This window comes from Varanus komodoensis, unplaced genomic scaffold (genome assembly GCF_004798865.1).
Source record: "Varanus komodoensis strain SLA01 unplaced genomic scaffold, ASM479886v1 scaffold79, whole genome shotgun sequence".
In the NCBI taxonomy this organism is placed as follows: Eukaryota; Metazoa; Chordata; class Lepidosauria; order Squamata; family Varanidae; genus Varanus; species Varanus komodoensis.
Window position 1 is genome coordinate 1,844,602 of NW_025336467.1, and position 17,738 is coordinate 1,862,339.

At 47.1% G+C, this 17,738-nt stretch overlaps 1 protein-coding gene across 1 annotated transcript in view; it reads left to right on the top strand.

Moving 5' to 3' along the window:
• The first annotated feature begins 1,974 nt into the window (after positions 1 to 1,974).
• The window catches only part of ATP8B3 (ATPase phospholipid transporting 8B3), a 46,148-nt gene continuing 30,384 nt past the window's right edge, over positions 1,975 to 17,738 (top strand). Inside the window, exons 1-12 of the mRNA XM_044453439.1 lie at positions 1,975 to 2,029; positions 2,490 to 2,584; positions 4,390 to 4,503; positions 5,819 to 5,917; positions 8,109 to 8,170; positions 10,174 to 10,246; positions 11,253 to 11,323; positions 12,268 to 12,350; positions 12,703 to 12,861; positions 13,880 to 13,968; positions 15,468 to 15,661; positions 16,796 to 17,004. Coding sequence (XP_044309374.1) covers positions 1,975 to 2,029; positions 2,490 to 2,584; positions 4,390 to 4,503; positions 5,819 to 5,917; positions 8,109 to 8,170; positions 10,174 to 10,246; positions 11,253 to 11,323; positions 12,268 to 12,350; positions 12,703 to 12,861; positions 13,880 to 13,968; positions 15,468 to 15,661; positions 16,796 to 17,004 — 1,303 coding nt within the window. The remainder of the gene's footprint in view (positions 2,030 to 2,489; positions 2,585 to 4,389; positions 4,504 to 5,818; positions 5,918 to 8,108; positions 8,171 to 10,173; positions 10,247 to 11,252; positions 11,324 to 12,267; positions 12,351 to 12,702; positions 12,862 to 13,879; positions 13,969 to 15,467; positions 15,662 to 16,795; positions 17,005 to 17,738) is intronic.

Here is a 17,738-nt window from a genome sequence, read left to right on the forward strand (position 1 = left end):
CTCAGCTTCAAAAACAAGCATTTTTCAAGAATATGAATGCCTTTGAAAAGTTTTCCTTCCCCTGCCACCCAAATAAATAATATCTATTTGACTCCTATACTACCCAACAGCCAAAGCTGTTTACAAAGTAGTCCTGACATTTATACAGTGCTGTATAATTGTTAATGTTGTTGCTCTTGCTTAAAATAGCACCATACAGGAGCATTCTGCTTTTTTAGATGGTTTATAATTTTCACCCTTCCTTTCTGTCTGCAGACATCCAAGGCTGCTTATGAAATTAAAAGCAATGGAATGATTATTAAACAGCCCCTCCCACCCTCCAGCACCCATTACTAGGCTTTGATTTGTAAAAAGAGTGTTTTTCCTATTTAAAATCAGCAGGAGCACTTCTTGATATGGAGTTGCCAGGGAAACCTCCTATATTACCTATGTAAAGGTCTCTGTTTCGAGAAATCCTAAGATGGGGCCAAGCTGCATGCTGGAGGTTCCTCTCTACTTCATCCCGCCCGATGCCCAAAATACCCAGCAAGGGAGTAGCAATCTGAATGTCCACATGGCTACAGGAACGCAAACATTTCCCGCCACGGCGTTCAGTTCGATGCCATTTTTTTGCATACAGCCAACAATTGTTACCAAGGGATGGAGAGAACCAAAGAAATGTGAATAGCACAATGTTAAGACAAGGAAACAATATGCTTTTTCGGTGTCCTGGTTGCTGTTAGGTAACCATTCCATCCTTCCAAAAAAAGAGAGACAGGTTTGGTTGCTTTGAAAGAAAAGCTCCAGGGCAGCAGGCCAACCAGGAGGTGCGTGTTATAAAAATAACTGCTTCATTTCTCAGATAATTGCCCTCTCTCCCCACTCACAAGGAAGATCAGGTGTTCTCAGCGTGGTGCTCATGGCATTCATATACTGAGCCCCGGTGGGAAGCACAGAAGCCCAGTTAGCACAAGCATGTGAGCAAAATTTGGCTTGAATGGGCACTTACCAAGGGTCTATGTTCTAGCTGCAACAAAAGTCCGGAGAACTGGCTACTCTGTCCTTCATTGTCCTTGGCTTGTTTGACTGTCCGCTCTCCCTGGCCTGGACCAGGGTATGGGCAAGAAGACTTGCTCTCTTTTTGTTGAGTGAGAACAAGCCACGATGAAGAGGCCGCGGAGCAAAAGAAGCGACTGGCACCAGGAGTGGGAAAGGAAGAGGGCCCAGAATGTAGGTCCAGACCCTCAAGACCTGGAGCAGGAACTGACCTGGATTCGGGCTTTGGCCTGGTTGTGTCTTCCACCAGGGTCCCAACCCACAATGATTTGCAATGAGTGGAATTCAAGCAAGCTAGTGAAATGACCTAATGAATGTCACATCTAGTTGGGTTCTTGGTAATGGTGCAATGATGCCCTTCTTCCCAGGAATGAACTGCTTATCTAAAAATTCCTCTGCTAATGAATAGATTCTCTTTCTGTGTTCAACCTCTGGATTCCTTGCATTAAACAGAGTGTTGCATTAGAGCCGCCTTTCCCGTCCTAGCGTCCTTCAAATATTTGGGGCCGTCGGTCCTAATACCAATTCTAGACCAATTGCCCTGCTGGCTGGGGCTGATGGGAGACACGATCCATACTATCTGGAAGGTACCAGTGTGTGAATAGCCTAGATCAAGAGAAAGACAAACAAGTTGGTTCCAGATCAAATCAAGCCAGAACTTTCCCTGGAAGCAACAAAGGCTCCCTTTTTTGGCAAATGCTCCTGCATAGACAGATAATATCTCTCAGCATAATGCAAAATCCTGCAATTAGATAAACGACAGTTTCTTGTTTCATTTCTTCTCTTAATGATCAGCTTCTCTCCCAGCATCTTATGGTTCCTCAATCTGATGCAGGACCAGGCAACCTTTCAAGGAGAGGACTGTCCTTGATATGGCAGGACACACGGCCAACCTAGGTATATGATGGCACTGGGTCTTTTTGCTTTCTAGATTCCAAAATGGCAAGCCAGGACACTCCTGGGAGCTACAGAAATGAGAGCAAAATACAGAAAGGTAAGCCAAACACCACAAGACCCATGTGGGGTTGGGTGTCCCCTGAACAGGGTGAACGGGGCACCCAAGAGATGATTGGTCTGTTGTTAACCTCCCTTTATCCCCCATGAGCCCTCCCATAGGACACTAAAAGATGTCTCCTCCTTTCCCATCCCAATCACCAGCCATTTAGGTTGGTCTCCAAACTTTGATCTATTCTTCAACTGTTTGTGTCTGAGTGGGAGAGAATCTGGAAAGCCTTTCTTTATAAGCCTTGAGACATTTTTTCCCCTTAATATTCCTCTGAAATATTAAGAATAAATAAAAGGAATCCCAACCTGTTTATCACATACATTTAGAGGTTCGAGCAGAATTTCCTTCTGGTGGCTGATATTTTTATGGTTCTTCAAATCTTCTCCCCACACGCCCCCTAATCACCCCTCTCTATGTTGCCATTGATAATTTTCATATCTTCCCACAGCAGATTTCACTTGGGTGGTGAAAGCCAATGACCGTGCTTACCACGATCAGTTTCAGAAGAATTATGCGTGGTGTTTGAAGAGGAAGAAATACGCGGTGAGACTTCATAGAGGGCCAGCAAAAATTGTCAAAATTTTCGAACCCTCTCTTAATTAATTGATTTCCATACTGCCAGTAGCTGAAACTTTCTTCGTTGTGTCATTTCTCCAAATGATGGTGACCTTCACCCCAGAGAAACTGAGCAAAAAGATCCCCTGGCCTGTAGGTTGTGCATCCAAGGAGGGGCACGGATCATTCTAGCTTGAGGCTACATGGAGAAGGGCTGTAAGTACAACTTGAAAGGTTTTTTAGGAAGTAAATGCAAGATCGGTTCTGAAGGACACACTGCAGCAACTTGGAATCACAAGGGCATCCTAGCCAGAACAAGAGGAAACTGTGAGGAGAGAGAAGGAGAGGGAGAAAGGAAGAGTTTGACGCTACCAAACACATGAAACCTGCAGTTTAGCCTAGTCAGAGAAAAACTGGAAAAAATAAACTCTAGGAGGGATGCTGCAATGGCAGGTAAAGAGATGGAGGAAATGATATGGTGGAGAAACATAGAAACAGAGCGAGTCAGAAGGGGTCTCCCGGGCCATCTAGTCTGATCCTGGCTCCAGCCAGATCTGCTCACGACATGCCCACCATGTGCATGTCCAGCCTGTCCTTGAACACCCGCACCGATGGGACCTCAACAATCTCCCGTGGAAGCCCATTGCACACCCTCGGGGTCCTGACTGTCAGGAAGCATCCAAATGGAACCTGGGTTCCCTGAGCTTTGCTCTGTTGGAGCGCGTCCTGCCTTCCTCTGCAGGGGAGAACAGGTCCCTGCCCACCTCCATGTGACACCCCCTCACATACCTGCATGTCACCAACAGATCCCCTCTGAGTCTCCTCTTTTCCAGGCTGAAGAGACCCAGTTCCCTCAGTCTCGCCTCGTACAGCATCAAATAGTCCTTGATTCCTTTGTCCATTAACAGGGTGGAAGCTTCCAAGGGGGCATTGTGCACAGTGAGTTCGGCCTCCCTGCAAGAAAGTTCACAAGTTTGCGGGAGGTGAATGGGCTTGACTAGCTCTCTCTCTCCTCAGGCTGGAGGTGGTGCATGTCCCACTTGGCCACTGGGCAGCTCCAATGGGATGCATGGCCAAACCCAACAGTTCTTTTTCACTGGGGATCTTTTCCTAAATTTCTCAGGGGTGAGGAGAAATTCTCCAACCGTTTCTCCAGGGTGAGTTTCACCATGGATTTGCACTGTTCCTTTCTTCTACTCTAAAGCTGGCAAGGGTCGCTTTTGCTCTCCCTGTGGTTAGCAACACCTGCAACAACTTTTTGTTGGACTGGCCAATTTTGCTTCCCCCATAATACTCTACATCTAAGTTTACTGTGAGTGTGTAGTGAGGTATGTGGTAGGCTCCTGCTAGGAAGGGTCTGGAGGGTATTAATTATGCATGGTGGCTTCTTTTTTGATGACATTGTCTTAGCAATGTATCCCAGAGTGCAGGCATCGAACAGTAGGCTCAAGTTGCAGGAAGCCAGAGTCTGAAAATTTCCTGCCTGTTACAGCAGTATGGCAATGGAACCAAAGACCTGGGGAAGTGGCGGGCTCTCCCACCTTGAAGGCCTTCAGGATGCAGCCGGACAGCTGTTGACTAGAGATGCTTGCACTGCAAGGACTCCAGTGGGCAGGGGTTGGACCCAGTGGTCCTACTGGGCCCTTCCAGCTCTTTATTCTCTGGTCTATATCAGAATTTTCCGTTCATCTGAAGTGAGCTAAACTGACCAACAATCTAACATCACAAGAGATCTGCAGGTGTTGTATCCAACACACTACCCAGCTTCTAACGTTGCCACCATCTTCCCCCAGGGAAACACCATCAAGACAGCCAAATACAGTATTCTGACTTTTCTCCCACTCAACCTGTATGAGCAGTTTCACCAGATGTCTAACCTGTACTTCCTCATCATAATTTTGCTGCAGGTAAGAGCATTACGTCTCTAGCCAGACATTTGGGGTCAGGAAGTACCCCAGCAGGACAAGTTGCTCTGCAGAGGGGCATTTTGCCGAGCATGCATGGCCTAGCCCAGGGGTCGGCAACCTTTAACACTCGCAGAGCCATTTGGACCCAAACACCGGGAGCCGCAAAACCCTTTTGACATCCAAAATGAAGATCACACTGCATATATCGTTTTTTACCTTATTGCTATGTATATCTTCATTAGGATTTAGCTGCAGCTCTTGTTCAGTCACTAAAAACTGTTATTTTTCATCTTTCCTTATAAACTAGTGGGACTCCTTTCATATATTTTGAATAGAACAGCTTCCTGCAGAGTCAAAGTCAGTGCTAAAGGGCTGCATGCATTAAACAGCAAACCCGATAAGTTTGTCAGCAGTAAAAGCAAATGGATCTCCCCACGTACCATTAAACATTTGGTTTTCTTCAGAAACTTTTCTTCGATTTATCCATGGTTGGCCTACTGGGGGAGGTCACAGATATAGGTGTGTTTAGTGACTGATTAGCAGATGAACAGTCAAGTGCTGTGAATTGTGACAGGTCCCAAGCGCAGCTTTTGACATTCAGAGGAAAGAGATTACATTGGGACAAAGAGGATCCTTTCAGCAGCATTTTGTGTAACATTAGAGCCTGCAGGGAACTTGTTTAGCAGAGGAAGGTAGCGATTCACTTAACTAGCTGCTATTGACTTAACTAGCTAGCACTGCATGGAGCTCTGAGCAGATCGGCGGCTGTGACCACGCATGTTTTGAGCGACGGAGCCACAGCGGAGGGGTTCAAGAGCCACGTGTGGCTCCGGAGCCGCAGGTTGCCGACACCTGGCTTAAACCATCCGAATTAGAGGAACCGAGTGTTAAAACAGATGCACGACGCTCTGCATTGTAAATATTCCAAGCATGTGGTTGTGAACATTTGTGGGTAACTGTTGCCTCTTTTTCTACTGTCTTGATTGCATCTTCAGTCACTTCTTGTAAAAGGTGCCCGGGCGACAGTCCCAGAATCATAGCCAACCCTACCTTGCAGGGTTGTTGTGTGAGAAGCAGAAGGGACGAGGCTCACAGATGGTGCTTTGGGCTTCTCGGGGGAAAGGCAGGGTACACAAGTGACAATGCCCTGCTCTACATGGACAAATATTGAGCTCTTCTTTCGAGGCAGCCCTGGAAAACTGCCGGTGTTGAAGTATGTACATGAAAACATGTGTGAGAAGTGCCCGCGTAAGCCCAGCGCTCACCGTGAGAGATGTCTGACAAGCCCTTCTTTCCGCTTTGCCTCCCGTTCCAGACCATCCCTCCGATATCCACCCTTCCTTGGTTTGCCCTCCTGTTTCCGCTCGTGCTCCTGCTTGGGATTCGAGGGATTCGGGACCTGATAGACGATGTTGTGAGTATGCTCTTGCTTTTGGCGCTCATGCTCCCTGACCTATTGGTGAAGCGCTGTGTCCCCTGGCAGAAGAGGAGGGCAGTTTTTCATCAAAGGTGTCCATCTGGTTCACCTTAGAAGGAGAGGGGGAAAAGCTACAATATTGCACAGAAAAAGTCGTTGGCTGAGTTCATCCGTCACAACAAGCACGGTTCACGGTTTCCATGGTGTCATCAATGTGCTGGATAGGTGATTAGGTGTGGTTACACTCGCATGGTGTCCACCTTCTTTCTTGCTCAGTCCTCCTGCTATTGTCCTGCAATCCCACCTGGCCACTCACCTGAAATTCAGTCCCATGCTGGATTTCTGGAGCCGCTCTTTCCAGAGGACTCTATGATAGTGGCACAGTACAGACAGCAGGACAAGCCATGCTGGTACAAAGCAACCGTAGAACAAACATTGTTTCTCGGTGTGGCTTCTGAAATCCAACTTACCACGGTGAACCATGGCTTTTTACCATGGTGGTAAAAAGCCACCATGGCTTGCTGTGTCTCCTGACCTCAGTCATTGGCTTTCCTGTGCTTTGCTCTGTGATCACTGATTGGTTGGATCCACATGCTGAAAGAGGGATTAGCAGCAGCATATGATTCCCTGTGATAAGTGGGAGTAGCTTCTGCCCATGTGCAGAATTGAATCCAGACAAGAACATAGTTCTACTTCCTGCTTTTCAGAAAGGTCTTGACTGAACCCTGGATGAGGATCCTACTTCTGGAGGGCCATATGGTGGGAATGTCTCAAGGTTCTTCAGTGTTTAGTCTGATATCTTTTTACAGAGTCCAAGAATCCCCGTTTCCAGCCCCTTCCTGTTCTGCAGTATCCCCTTCTTCTCCCAAGAAGTGTTGGTTCTCCAACACCGTCTGAATGATCTTACTCTATAACCTGGATAGGTGTGAGCTATCTCAGCCCAGGCGGCTTTGAAGCCTCACAGAGAACTTTGGCTGTGAGGTGAGGGAGAAATGAAATAAAAAATAACAGCAGTAAATATCTGGAGACTCTGCGTTCAAACTAGCCAGCAGGAATGCTGCGTGAGAGAGAGCCAGGAGAAATGCGTCTTGCCAATCCCCTCCCCTTGGATCGGAAGCAGCGCACGACCTGGGCCAAGTCACCGCAAATCAGCATTCCTTCCCCAGCTGTGCAAGACTCAGGCTGGGGGCATCAAGGCAACGCTTCCTCCACTCCAGTGCCCACCCTGGAATAGCCCATCATCATCCTACTGGAAGGAGGCAAACCTGAAGCTGCAGCCACACCCGGGGAGACTGAAAAAGCAGCCTCCTTCAAGATCAGAGGACTGCTTGCCATGCTTCAGCAAAGCTCAGGCATTAGGCTCTTGCTGGCAAAATTCGGCAGGTCATGCTGTTGGAACTCAGCACATTGTGTTTGTCGTCCAGCCATGGTGAGCCGTGAGCCATGGTTGTTTCAGAGGGGCTTGCCGTGCTGTAAGAACCCATCAGTCAGGCTGAGAATGCCCCAGCACAGTTCAGGCTTCCATGACACTTCTGCGGCCACTGATAATGGTGGTTACGCATTAGCCCGTCTTTCAGCCATTCTGGCCCAGCAGATGTGCAGAGCTTCGCATAACCATGGCTTCCTCCTTCTAGTGTCCAGGTCTGGGTGCCACCGCAAGCCACGCAGGGCTGAGCAAACTCTACAGCAACCCACAGCACTGTGGCTCGGCATGTTGTGAGCATCCAGTCTGCTGGAAGCTAGAGGAAGGAAGCGCAGCCAGGTTTTCCTGCTGAGGTGTTCGCTGCAACTGCACGGCCCCATCCTGCGGGAATCTAGCCGCAGCTGCGAATCCCCACTGCGTCCCACTCTCACCCTTTGCTTTGGAATTCCCAGTTCCAGAATGCCTGGTTGGTCCCACCACACCTGGGGAGAGAGGGCGGAGCTGGGGGATAAGGTGCAGTGAGCAGCCGCCTCCTTGGGTGGACACCTTTGGCACAGCTGAGCCCTTCCTCGTTTGAGCCGTCGGTTCCTTGGAATACCTATGCAAGGAATTCCTGCATAAAGCAAGAATGATAGCCTACATGGAGATTGCTTTAGGTGGTTACAGCTGAAGTGACAACGTCCAGTATTGTATTGTGAGAGCAAGGCCAGGCAGGGGGAGTGAAATTTCCCAGGTTTAACCCACCTGCCTTTCTTCATTTCTCAGGCACGGCACCAGAGCGACTGGGAAATCAACAGTCGGCCCTGTGAGATTTTGATGGGAGGGAGGTAAGGAAAACATGGTGCAAAGCATGTGCTTATTGTTGTTGTTAGTCGCAAAGTCGTGTCCGACCCATCGCAAGTCCATGGACAACACTCCTCCAGGCCTTCCTGTCCCCCACCATCCCCCGGAGCCCACTTAAGCTCACACCAGCTGCTCCAGTGACCCCATCCAGCCACCTCATCCTCTGCCGCCCCCTCCTTCTTTGGCCTTCAATCCTTCCCAGCATCAGGGTCTTCTCCAGGGAGTCCTTCTTCTCATTAGGTGGCCAAAGCATTTGAGCTTCATCTTCAGGATCTGTCCTTCTAAAGAGTAGTCAGGGTTGATCTCCTCTAGGACTGACCGGTTTGATCGCCTTGCGGTCCAAGGGACTCGCAGGTGTCTCCTCCAGCACCACAATCCAAAGGCCTCGATTCTTCAGCACTCAGCCTTCCTTAAGGTCCAGCTCTCACAGCCATACATTGTAGTTGTTAGTCGGAAAGTCATGTCTGACCCATCACAGACCCATGGACAACATTCCTCCAGGCCCTCCTGTCCTCCACCATCCCCCGGAGTCCACCTAAGCTCACGTCGACTGCTTCAGTGACTCCATCCAGCCACCTCGTCCTCTGCCGTCCCCTTCTTCCCCTTCAATCATTGCAACATGAGGGTCTTCTCCAGGGAGTCCTTCCTTCTCATTAGGTGGCCAATGTCTTGGCGTTTCATCTTCAGGATCTGGCCTTCTGAAGAGCAGTCAGGGTTGATCTCCTCTAGGAATGACCAGTTTGATCACCTTGCAGTCCAAGGGACTCGCAGGAGTCTCCTCCAGCACCACAATCCAAAGGCCTCAATCCTTCGGCGCTCAGCCTTCCTTATGGTCCAGCTTTCACAGCCATGCATTGCAACTGGGAAAACCATAGCCTTGACTATGCGCACTTTTGTCGGCAGGTGATGTCTCTGCTTTTTAGTATGCATAGTATAAGGTGCTTTCAAATATGTGTTCATCTCCCCGCAGAAGAATTAGCTCCCTTCACATTCTTTTCCCAGAAAACATTCACATGAAGGGCATGTTTGTGTTCTGAACTGGCTTTATGATGGCATTCCCCAGGCCAATCCTGATTGACTGCACATGATGCAGTCACAAAGTCAATTCAGGATGAGGGCAAATACGTTGGTCCTTTAGGTTTGTGACATGACTATTGTCATATTGGGTTGTGGATCATGCAATGGAGGCAAGTCTGAACTGGGAGGAAAGCATTGAAATAGTTGCTGACCAGGGCTGTGAAGAATCTCTGATAACTGGGAAGTGTGGGAAGGGAGGAGTGTTGGGGTTATGTTTGTCCCCATGAAAATTTGGCTTTCATGCTGGAGAAATTCACTTGCAAAGATTTGGTACATCTTCTGTGTGGATTTCCTAGAGTCATGCACAAGTGATCTCTCGGAATTCAGCACCCCTGAGAAACGTGTGCGATTCGGGAGGTGGTTTCACTGAATTTCTCCATACATAAGAAAAACTGTGGATTAGTTTCTCAGGGGCAAGGATGCAGAGTTTTTTCATCTGTGCAAGTTTACACAGGAAAAAGACCACAATTCTCAGCTTCCTTTTGCCATGGCTATTTCAATTATGAACGGCATGAGGGGAGAAAAGAGGGTATCCTAAACCAATGGTAAAGAACAATTTGAAGAAACTCTCTAAAACGGCCTTTTTTCTCGGGGGAGAAGTGTGGAAGAGGAACCTAGGAAAATTTCTTTAGAAAATGTCTTCCGAGCAACATCAGTTCAGATTGAGTTTTCCCTGAAGCTGAAGCAACACTTAAATTTGTAGAGGGAGAAATGGACTGCAGAAACACACGAGGGCAGATGCCATCTTCAACTCAGCACATGTGTGCATCGGGGGAACATTCCCATGCTCCTTCCTGGCATATGCGTGTGTGATTATCACAACTATCTGGAGGGGGGCAGTCACATAACCTTTTCCCATCCACCAATATGACTGTTTCCTTGAACTATCATTATTTTCTTATCCTCCAAGCTTCAAGCAGAAGCAATGGCGCGACATATGCGTGGGTGATATTGTTTGTCTCCGCAAGGACAGCTTTGTGCCGGTAAACATTTTTTTGCCTTACCTCCCACTTAAGTCCGAGTCCAGTTCTCATGGAATCAAGGCTAGACATATTCCCCCTTCTAGGCTATGTCCCAAGTATGAAAGGACAGCTGGTATATGGAAAGAAGAACCAGATTTCCTTTCAATGAGTTCTTCTTTTTGGCTAGATTATTCCAACAACCATAGAAAAAGAATTTAAGCAACAGTTGGAAAGAAAATACTGTAAAACTCACATTTGGGGGTGATGTGATGGCTTCCACACCTGTGCCTTGTTCAATTGTCTGATGGGGTGTCCAGGCAGCTTCCCCAGTTCTATATTGACTCAATGAAAGTTCTTGTGTCCAGTGAGGTTTTTTCCTCTACCAAATCGACATGGAACAATTCAAGGTACTGGTAATCACCTACAAAGCCCTTAACAGCTTGGGACCTGGATACCGAAAGGAACGCCTTCTTCCGTATTTGCCCTCCCGCCCCCTGAGATCGGCAGCAGAGGCCCTCCTCCGGGAACCCTCCGTGAAAGACATCAGGAGGCAAAGTATCCGGAGGAGGGCCTTCTCTACGGTGGCACCCCACCTGTGGAATGCGCTCCCCAGAGAGGTCCGCCTGGCACCGTCATTATTTGCTTTTCAGAGCCAGGCTAAGACCTTTTTATTTCAACAATATTTTAACAACTCTTGATAATATCTATAGGTTTTAATTGTGCAGCCAGGGTGATTCTGGGTTTTTAATTGTACTATTTTACTATGTATTATGTTTATTTATTTTATGTGAGCCGTCCTGAGGCTATAAGTGATGGGACGGCAAACAAATATTCTAAATAAATAAACAAACAAACAAATCATACTTTTAAGGAGTCACCCGCAGATCCCACGTGATACTCTACCTAGCTAGAGACCTGACCCTGAACATTTGCTTGAACTGACACTGCTTGAGCCAACCAGCCACTTATGATGGCGTTGACCATGCCAGGAAAGGTCTCTTAGGTGTTCCCCTCTTGGTTTTTCAAGGCTGACCTTCTTCTCCTGTCCAGTTCGGAGCCAAACAGCCTCTGCTATGTAGAAACAATGGACATTGATGGGTAATGTTATTCTTTCTGCGTCTGTCTTTGCCCTTCCTGTTTTCATTCCTTCCTGAACTGGGCAGGATAAATCCAAGCCAGAGCAAACCGGCTTGGAAGATTTGGTGGAGGTTCCAGGGGGTGAAGCTGCCCTTGAGAAGATTATGTATTTATTAGATTTCTAGCTCACTTTTCTTCTTGCAAGACCTCATGGTGGTTTTCATCCTTCCCCTCCTCCTGCTCACAATCTTATCCCCACAACAACAGCCCTGTGAGATAGGTTGGTCTGAGAGTCTGGACTCACCCAGTGGGCTCCATGGGCAAGCAGGGACTAGAACCAAGATCACCTGAGCCTAGCTCTACTGTTAAGCTCCAGTGATGACTGGACACTTCCACGTCTAAATGGAATAGTTATTGAACATGGCATTTTGGAACAGGGGTGCAGAAACTCATGCCTAGGGCACCAATCCTGCCCTCCGGGGGTCTCAAGACAGCCAGCCCCCCTTGTCCCCATCACTGCTTCTTCAACAGGTGTCCTTTTTTGGCCCATGTGAAAAAGCTGAAACGTTTCTCCTGAAGTTTGCTTACTGGTCTTTGGGAATGGCCACTTTGGTCTTCAGCCACTCCCCAGCACAGGAATGTCACCCCGGAGCACTGTTCCAAAATGGAATTCCAAATTGTGTGCAGGCTGGGTACCTGAGAGATCGGAGCTCTAATCCCCACAGAAGTTCTCTGGGTGACTTGGGGCCAATTGCTCCCTCTCAGCCTAGACTGCCTCACAGGGTTGTTGTTGGAGAGGAAGAAGATTATGTAAGTCTAGGAAGAAATTCTAGTTTAGCTGCAATGGAGGAGAAATGGGGAGCCATGCAGAACTTACTGAAGAAACAACGAAGTGGAGAAGTCCAAAGTTCCCCATCCAGTTGTGTTTTTCCACCACTAAGCTGCCTCTTCTCTGACACTTTCAGAGAGACGAATCTGAAATACAGACAAGCCCCACTGGTGACACACGAGCTTCTGGCCAGTGGGAAAAGCATGGCCGCCTTTGACGGTGAGTGTTCATGAGAGCACTTCTCTTTTGCTTCTTTCCATGCATGACAGGGGATTTCTGTTTGTGTTCTGGTCTGTGTCCTTCAACGTTTTTAGATAGCTTTTTCTGCTGCAATGGAGTTGCTTTGTTTGTCTCTTTCTTCACCATTTCTGTTCCGTTTTAGATATGCTATAGGGAGAAAGCAGAATAGAAAACAATGTTCCCGTAGGTGTGAGCTGGCTTGTCAGCCCCACCGTGGCCACAGGTTTGGAGGATGTGCCAGCCATGAGAAGCAGTGCAGCTCATTTACAGATGCCCAGGGAAGGAGATGAGCAGGCGAGTCAAATTCTCACCCCCTTTTCTGGCTGCACAGGGAAGGTGATGTGCGATGAGCCAAACAGCCGGATGCACAGCTTTGTTGGCACTTTGGAGTGGCACGGGGAGATGTACTCTCTCGACAACGAGAAGCTATTGTTGCGCGGCTGCAGAATACGCAATACAGAAGTGTGCTACGGCCTTGTTATTTATGCAGGTGAGAAAGTCCGGCCGGGCTGGCGCGCCATCTTTAATGACAAAACTGTGTGTGACTGTCTATGTCTCAGCAGCACAATGCCAAGTCAAATAGAAGCAGAGAAACAGAGCGAGTCAGAAGGGGTCTCCCGGGTCTTCTAGTCTGACCCCCGGCTCCAGCCGGCTCCGCTCAAGACCGTGCTACCTAGCCACCTGAAACTTGGCATGCATACGAAGGGAGTTTTAGGTTAGCACAGCTCGGGGGTATTTTGTTTGTAAAGTGTACTTGTTTTAGTTTATTTGAATGGGTCCTTGTGCAGCCCCTCAGCCCCTGGTAGGAGCGGCATCCCAGAGCACTGAGGCTGTTGGCAGTCCCAGAGACTGCCTTCCAGACCTGCCCCCATCCCCTGCAATGGGGCACTCCCCCGTGCTAGTGTGTTTCAGGGCAGGGGCTATGCCTGGGGGTGCTGCTGTGGAGAGGTACAGTGTGTCCAACTTGAATAGCCACCAAGGTTTGCCGCAAGACATTCTTGTATCTAATTGAGGACCGATCCAACTGTGCAAAGCTGGGTTTTTTCCAAGCAGGAGCACGGAGCTCAAGTCCTTGTTGTGAATCGCAGGATTCCACCACAGAATCCCCGGCAGACACTGTTCAGTCTCTTTTTGATACTTCCACTGCAGGAGCGCCTTCCCCCTCTCTCTGCGCTTCTCTCTCGCCTGTGAGCACCCAATTCAAACCTTCAGAGAAAGGAAGCAGTCTTCTTAACACCAGTTTCTGTTGCACTATCCCCTAACCCTTAACTCTTGCCAGCAAATGGCTGGTCCCCAGAATGGATCTGGGGAAGTCAATTGGCCTTTAGGACTACAGTTCCCCTCATCCCTCTCCATTGGTTCTGGTTAGTTTGTCCCATGGGTGTGGCTGTACCAGGTGCCACGTAACGTATGTGTGTGTTTAATTGGCTTATGGTGAAGTTATAACTTGGAGAGGGCCCCCAATTGGTTTCTTTTCCATTTAGGCTTCTCAAATGTCTTTGCTACAGGCTTTGATTCCAAAATCATGAAAAACTGTGGCAAGATCAAGCTGAAGAAAACCAAACTCAACTGCCTTATGGACCGTCTTGTAATCCTGGTAAAATCTTACTGAGGTTTATTTGCAGACTGGGTGAATAAGCAATGGGGGGTTCTGAGCCCCAGCCATTTCTCTCAATCCCCAGCATAGTCCTTACCCTTTCTGAGTTTTAAATATTATTTCTCAGAATCCTTTTATGTATTTATTTTTGTTTTTCAAAGCGAGAAAGCTGGTTGATTGCGAATGAAAGTGTTGCCCTGCACCACCCTTTGTATTTGAATTCTAAGTAACGATTTTGCGGTTCAGTACTTAAAACTCACAAATGTACATTTGACGGCTGAGATGTGACAGCTGTGATTTAATCCACACATTTGATGGGAGGAAATAGCAATGGGCTAGAAAGCCACATGGAAAGATACATTCACTTCATGGCAGAGAACCTCCCTCTTCATTATACCTCACTGACAGCTTGGAGGTTGTATTAATTTATTTTTCCCCTGGCCTGTTTTAAAAGAAAATGTGAAAAGCCAGTTTTGGGTCTGAAAAGATTTTACGAATAGAGCCTTGCCGAGCTGTAGCTCATCTGGTGGCATGTGAATCAACACATTTAAAACTTATGGAAGTTCTCATAAATTTGCTCAGAAGTTTGTTTTGACTTGTTTGGTTTGACTTACAAGCTTGCACCAAAACAAAACAGAACAAAATAGAACAAAACAAAAACCACAAGTATTTTAATGCTTATGCTTCCATATGGATCTGTGAACCCTGCTCATTTTTGTAACATTTCTCTTCATTAAAGTCCATATCAAAAGATACTATTTTTCCCATAGACGCTTTTAAAACATGAATAATTTCCGAATGTATTTGTTTGGATTGGAAAATTATGCACTTTGACTGCAGATCATTTTTGGATCATCAAAGTGAGTTAATTCTGTTCAAAAACAAGCCGGATCTCTATTTGCATACGTTGCTAAGGCCCTTTACCCCAAAACCTGCAAATGGAGATTGCAGAGATGGGATTTTGGACTTTGAGGAAGCATTTGTTGTGGGATCAAACAAGAGTCAGGCATGGGCAGAAGGTAGATCTGCAGTTTTCCTGGGGGCTCCCTGGATGTTTTGAAGTTCACCCTCAAAGATTCCTGACTCCCACGTGCTCAGCAAATGTGTTTGAGGTGACCTGAGTCTTGAGTCCCTGCTCAGCCATGGAGCCCATTGGGAGACTTTGGGCTGGTCACAAACTCTCCGGGCTCTTGCTGTGGGGATAAGATTGAGAGCAGGAGTCTCAATGTCAGCTGCTTTGAGTTCCTTAGAAGATTCGGCGAATGGGGCGGCATATAAATGTTTTAATAAATAAATAAATAAATAAAATAGGGATGTGTATCTAATCATAAATACATAATCAAATGACTCCTCATATCTCTAATGATGTTTGCATGAGTGGACTTCTGAGTGACTTCACTGGCCTTCTCCCTTCCTGGAGATGCTGGGACTGGAGGTGGCTTTTTCCCAAGCTGAGCGCCACAAATTAAGGCCCGGGCCTTCTGTATTTCTCTCCTCAGATCACAGTGGCCCTCGTTTTGGCCTCCCTTGGCCTTGCTGTTGGCTCGGGAGTTTGGGCCAACAAGTTTTACCAGGAGCATAGCTACCTGTTTGCGTTCTACGACCAGAACAGCGCCATCAAGTATGCCTTCTTCGCGTTCTGGGGATTCCTCATCCTCCTCAGCCTTGTGATTCCAATGTCCATGCTAATCACGTATGTTCCAACCTCTTATTTTCCTGGGGAAACATCCGAAGAAATGGGCAGGGGGGCTGTGGAAGTGCTCCACGTTTGGACAGACTCTCCCCAGATGAGGTCCCCTTTCTCAGACGGATGAATCCATGCATTTCTGCTCCTCCTTCTCCATTTTGTATTTAGGCATTCGTGTCAGTTCTATCCAGTTTTAGTGTACATTTTTTTAAAAATTCTGCACCAAATTTGCATTTATTTTCATCCAATGTTTCATCCAGTCACTTTTGTACACCAGTTCCTCTATGCAGCTTTCCCCAGTGTATACATTTTTAGTATGCAACCTTCTGAGCAGAGAAGCACACTGCAAAATTCAGAAGAGTCTGCAATCCATGAGAAAAATATCTTCCAAACTGCACAGAAGTTTGGAGAGTGCCGAACAGGGGAATTTGCTTTAAAATGCGAACTGAGCCAAATTCTCCTCCTGCCCCAATCAGGAATATAGCCTTTCTTATAGGCTAAAACATGACTGAGGACTTTTAGCATCCAAAACTTGTTTTCTACCACAAAAGATACAAAAAAATAGAAAGGGTCTAGAGATGAGCAACAAAAAATGACGCAGGGTTTGGAAACGCTGCCCTGTGAGGAGAGATGGAGGGAACTGGGCATGTTCAGCCTTGAGAAGAGAAGGCTGAGGGGGCACCTGATATCCCTCTATAAGGACCTCAAAGTTTGTCACAAAGAGGAAGGTCAAGCTCTCTTCTTGTTGATACCAGAATGTACGGCATGGAATAATCAGCTCAAGTTGCAAGAACCCAGATTCAGGCTGGACAGCAGGAAAAGCTTCCTCACTGTCAGAGCAACACGACCGTGGAAGCAGCTGTCTGGAGAGGTGCTGGGCTGTCTCACAGTGGAGGCATTCACAAAGAAACTGGACAGCCATCTGAGTGGGATGGTGTAAATTGTTGTTCTGGAAGAGCAGAACTGGAAGAGAAGAACTTGATGTTCTTCATGGCCTCTTCCAACTTCTTTGATTAGTTCTGCAGTACATTTCCACAAGAACCTTTTAATCTGAGAGCATTGTGGAACATTTTCAAGGCTAAGAGGTATGAACTACCGGAAGGGATTTTAACTGAATTATCATTGTGGTTTTCCTTCTAGGTTTGAGTTCATCTACCTGGTGAACAGCTGTTTCATTAACTGGGACTTGGAAATGTATTATGCGCCAAAGGATACTCCAGCCAAAGCCCGGAGTACTAGTCTTAATGACCAGCTGGGGCAGATAGAATTTGTATTCTCCGACAAGACTGGCACCTTGACACAGAACATCATGTCCTTTAAGAAATGTTGCATCAATGGAACCATCTATGGTAACGCTGGCTCAAGGTTTTCTATGTATTCAATCCCTAGGCTGGAGTATGGGCAACTACATTTTAGAGTTTTAGGATATTCATCTATATCAGGAATGTTTCTTTTTAAGTTTCGAACCCTGCTAATAATACAATAAAATCAAGAATTTTTGAAGTAAATGAAAATATGATGTTCCCATCCTTCTACACAAGGGAAAAACATGGAAGAAGAATTGATATGAACTATAATGCAATAAACTGGAGCCCTACAATCTATATTGAATATGTTGGACTTAGAATCATAGAGTTGGAAGGGGCCATGAAGGCCATCCAGTCCATCCCCCTGCTGTTGCAGGACATCACATTGCTCCATCCCACTCGGATGGCTGCCCAGTTTCTTTTGAGTGTCTCCAGTGTGGGAGGGCCCACAACTCCCCCAGATAAAAGGTTCCATTGTTGTAGTGCTCTGAATCACGAGAGCAAAAAAGGTAGTCAGGACTAGAAATGAACCAACAAAACACGTTTGGGTCCACCCAGGTTCTCGGAACAGTTATAACCTGTCCTTTCTCTCAGGACATGAAAGCAATTCATGTTTCTGAAGATCTCCTGACCAACTTCCACTCTGTCCTCACAATGGTTTGTCCAAGCTTCATGGGGATGAGCTCTGAACTCAGGTCCAGTTGAATCGTAGTATCTTAGAGTCCAGAGACCCCTGAAGGTCATGCTCAGTGCACTGATCCTGCTCAACAGTGTCT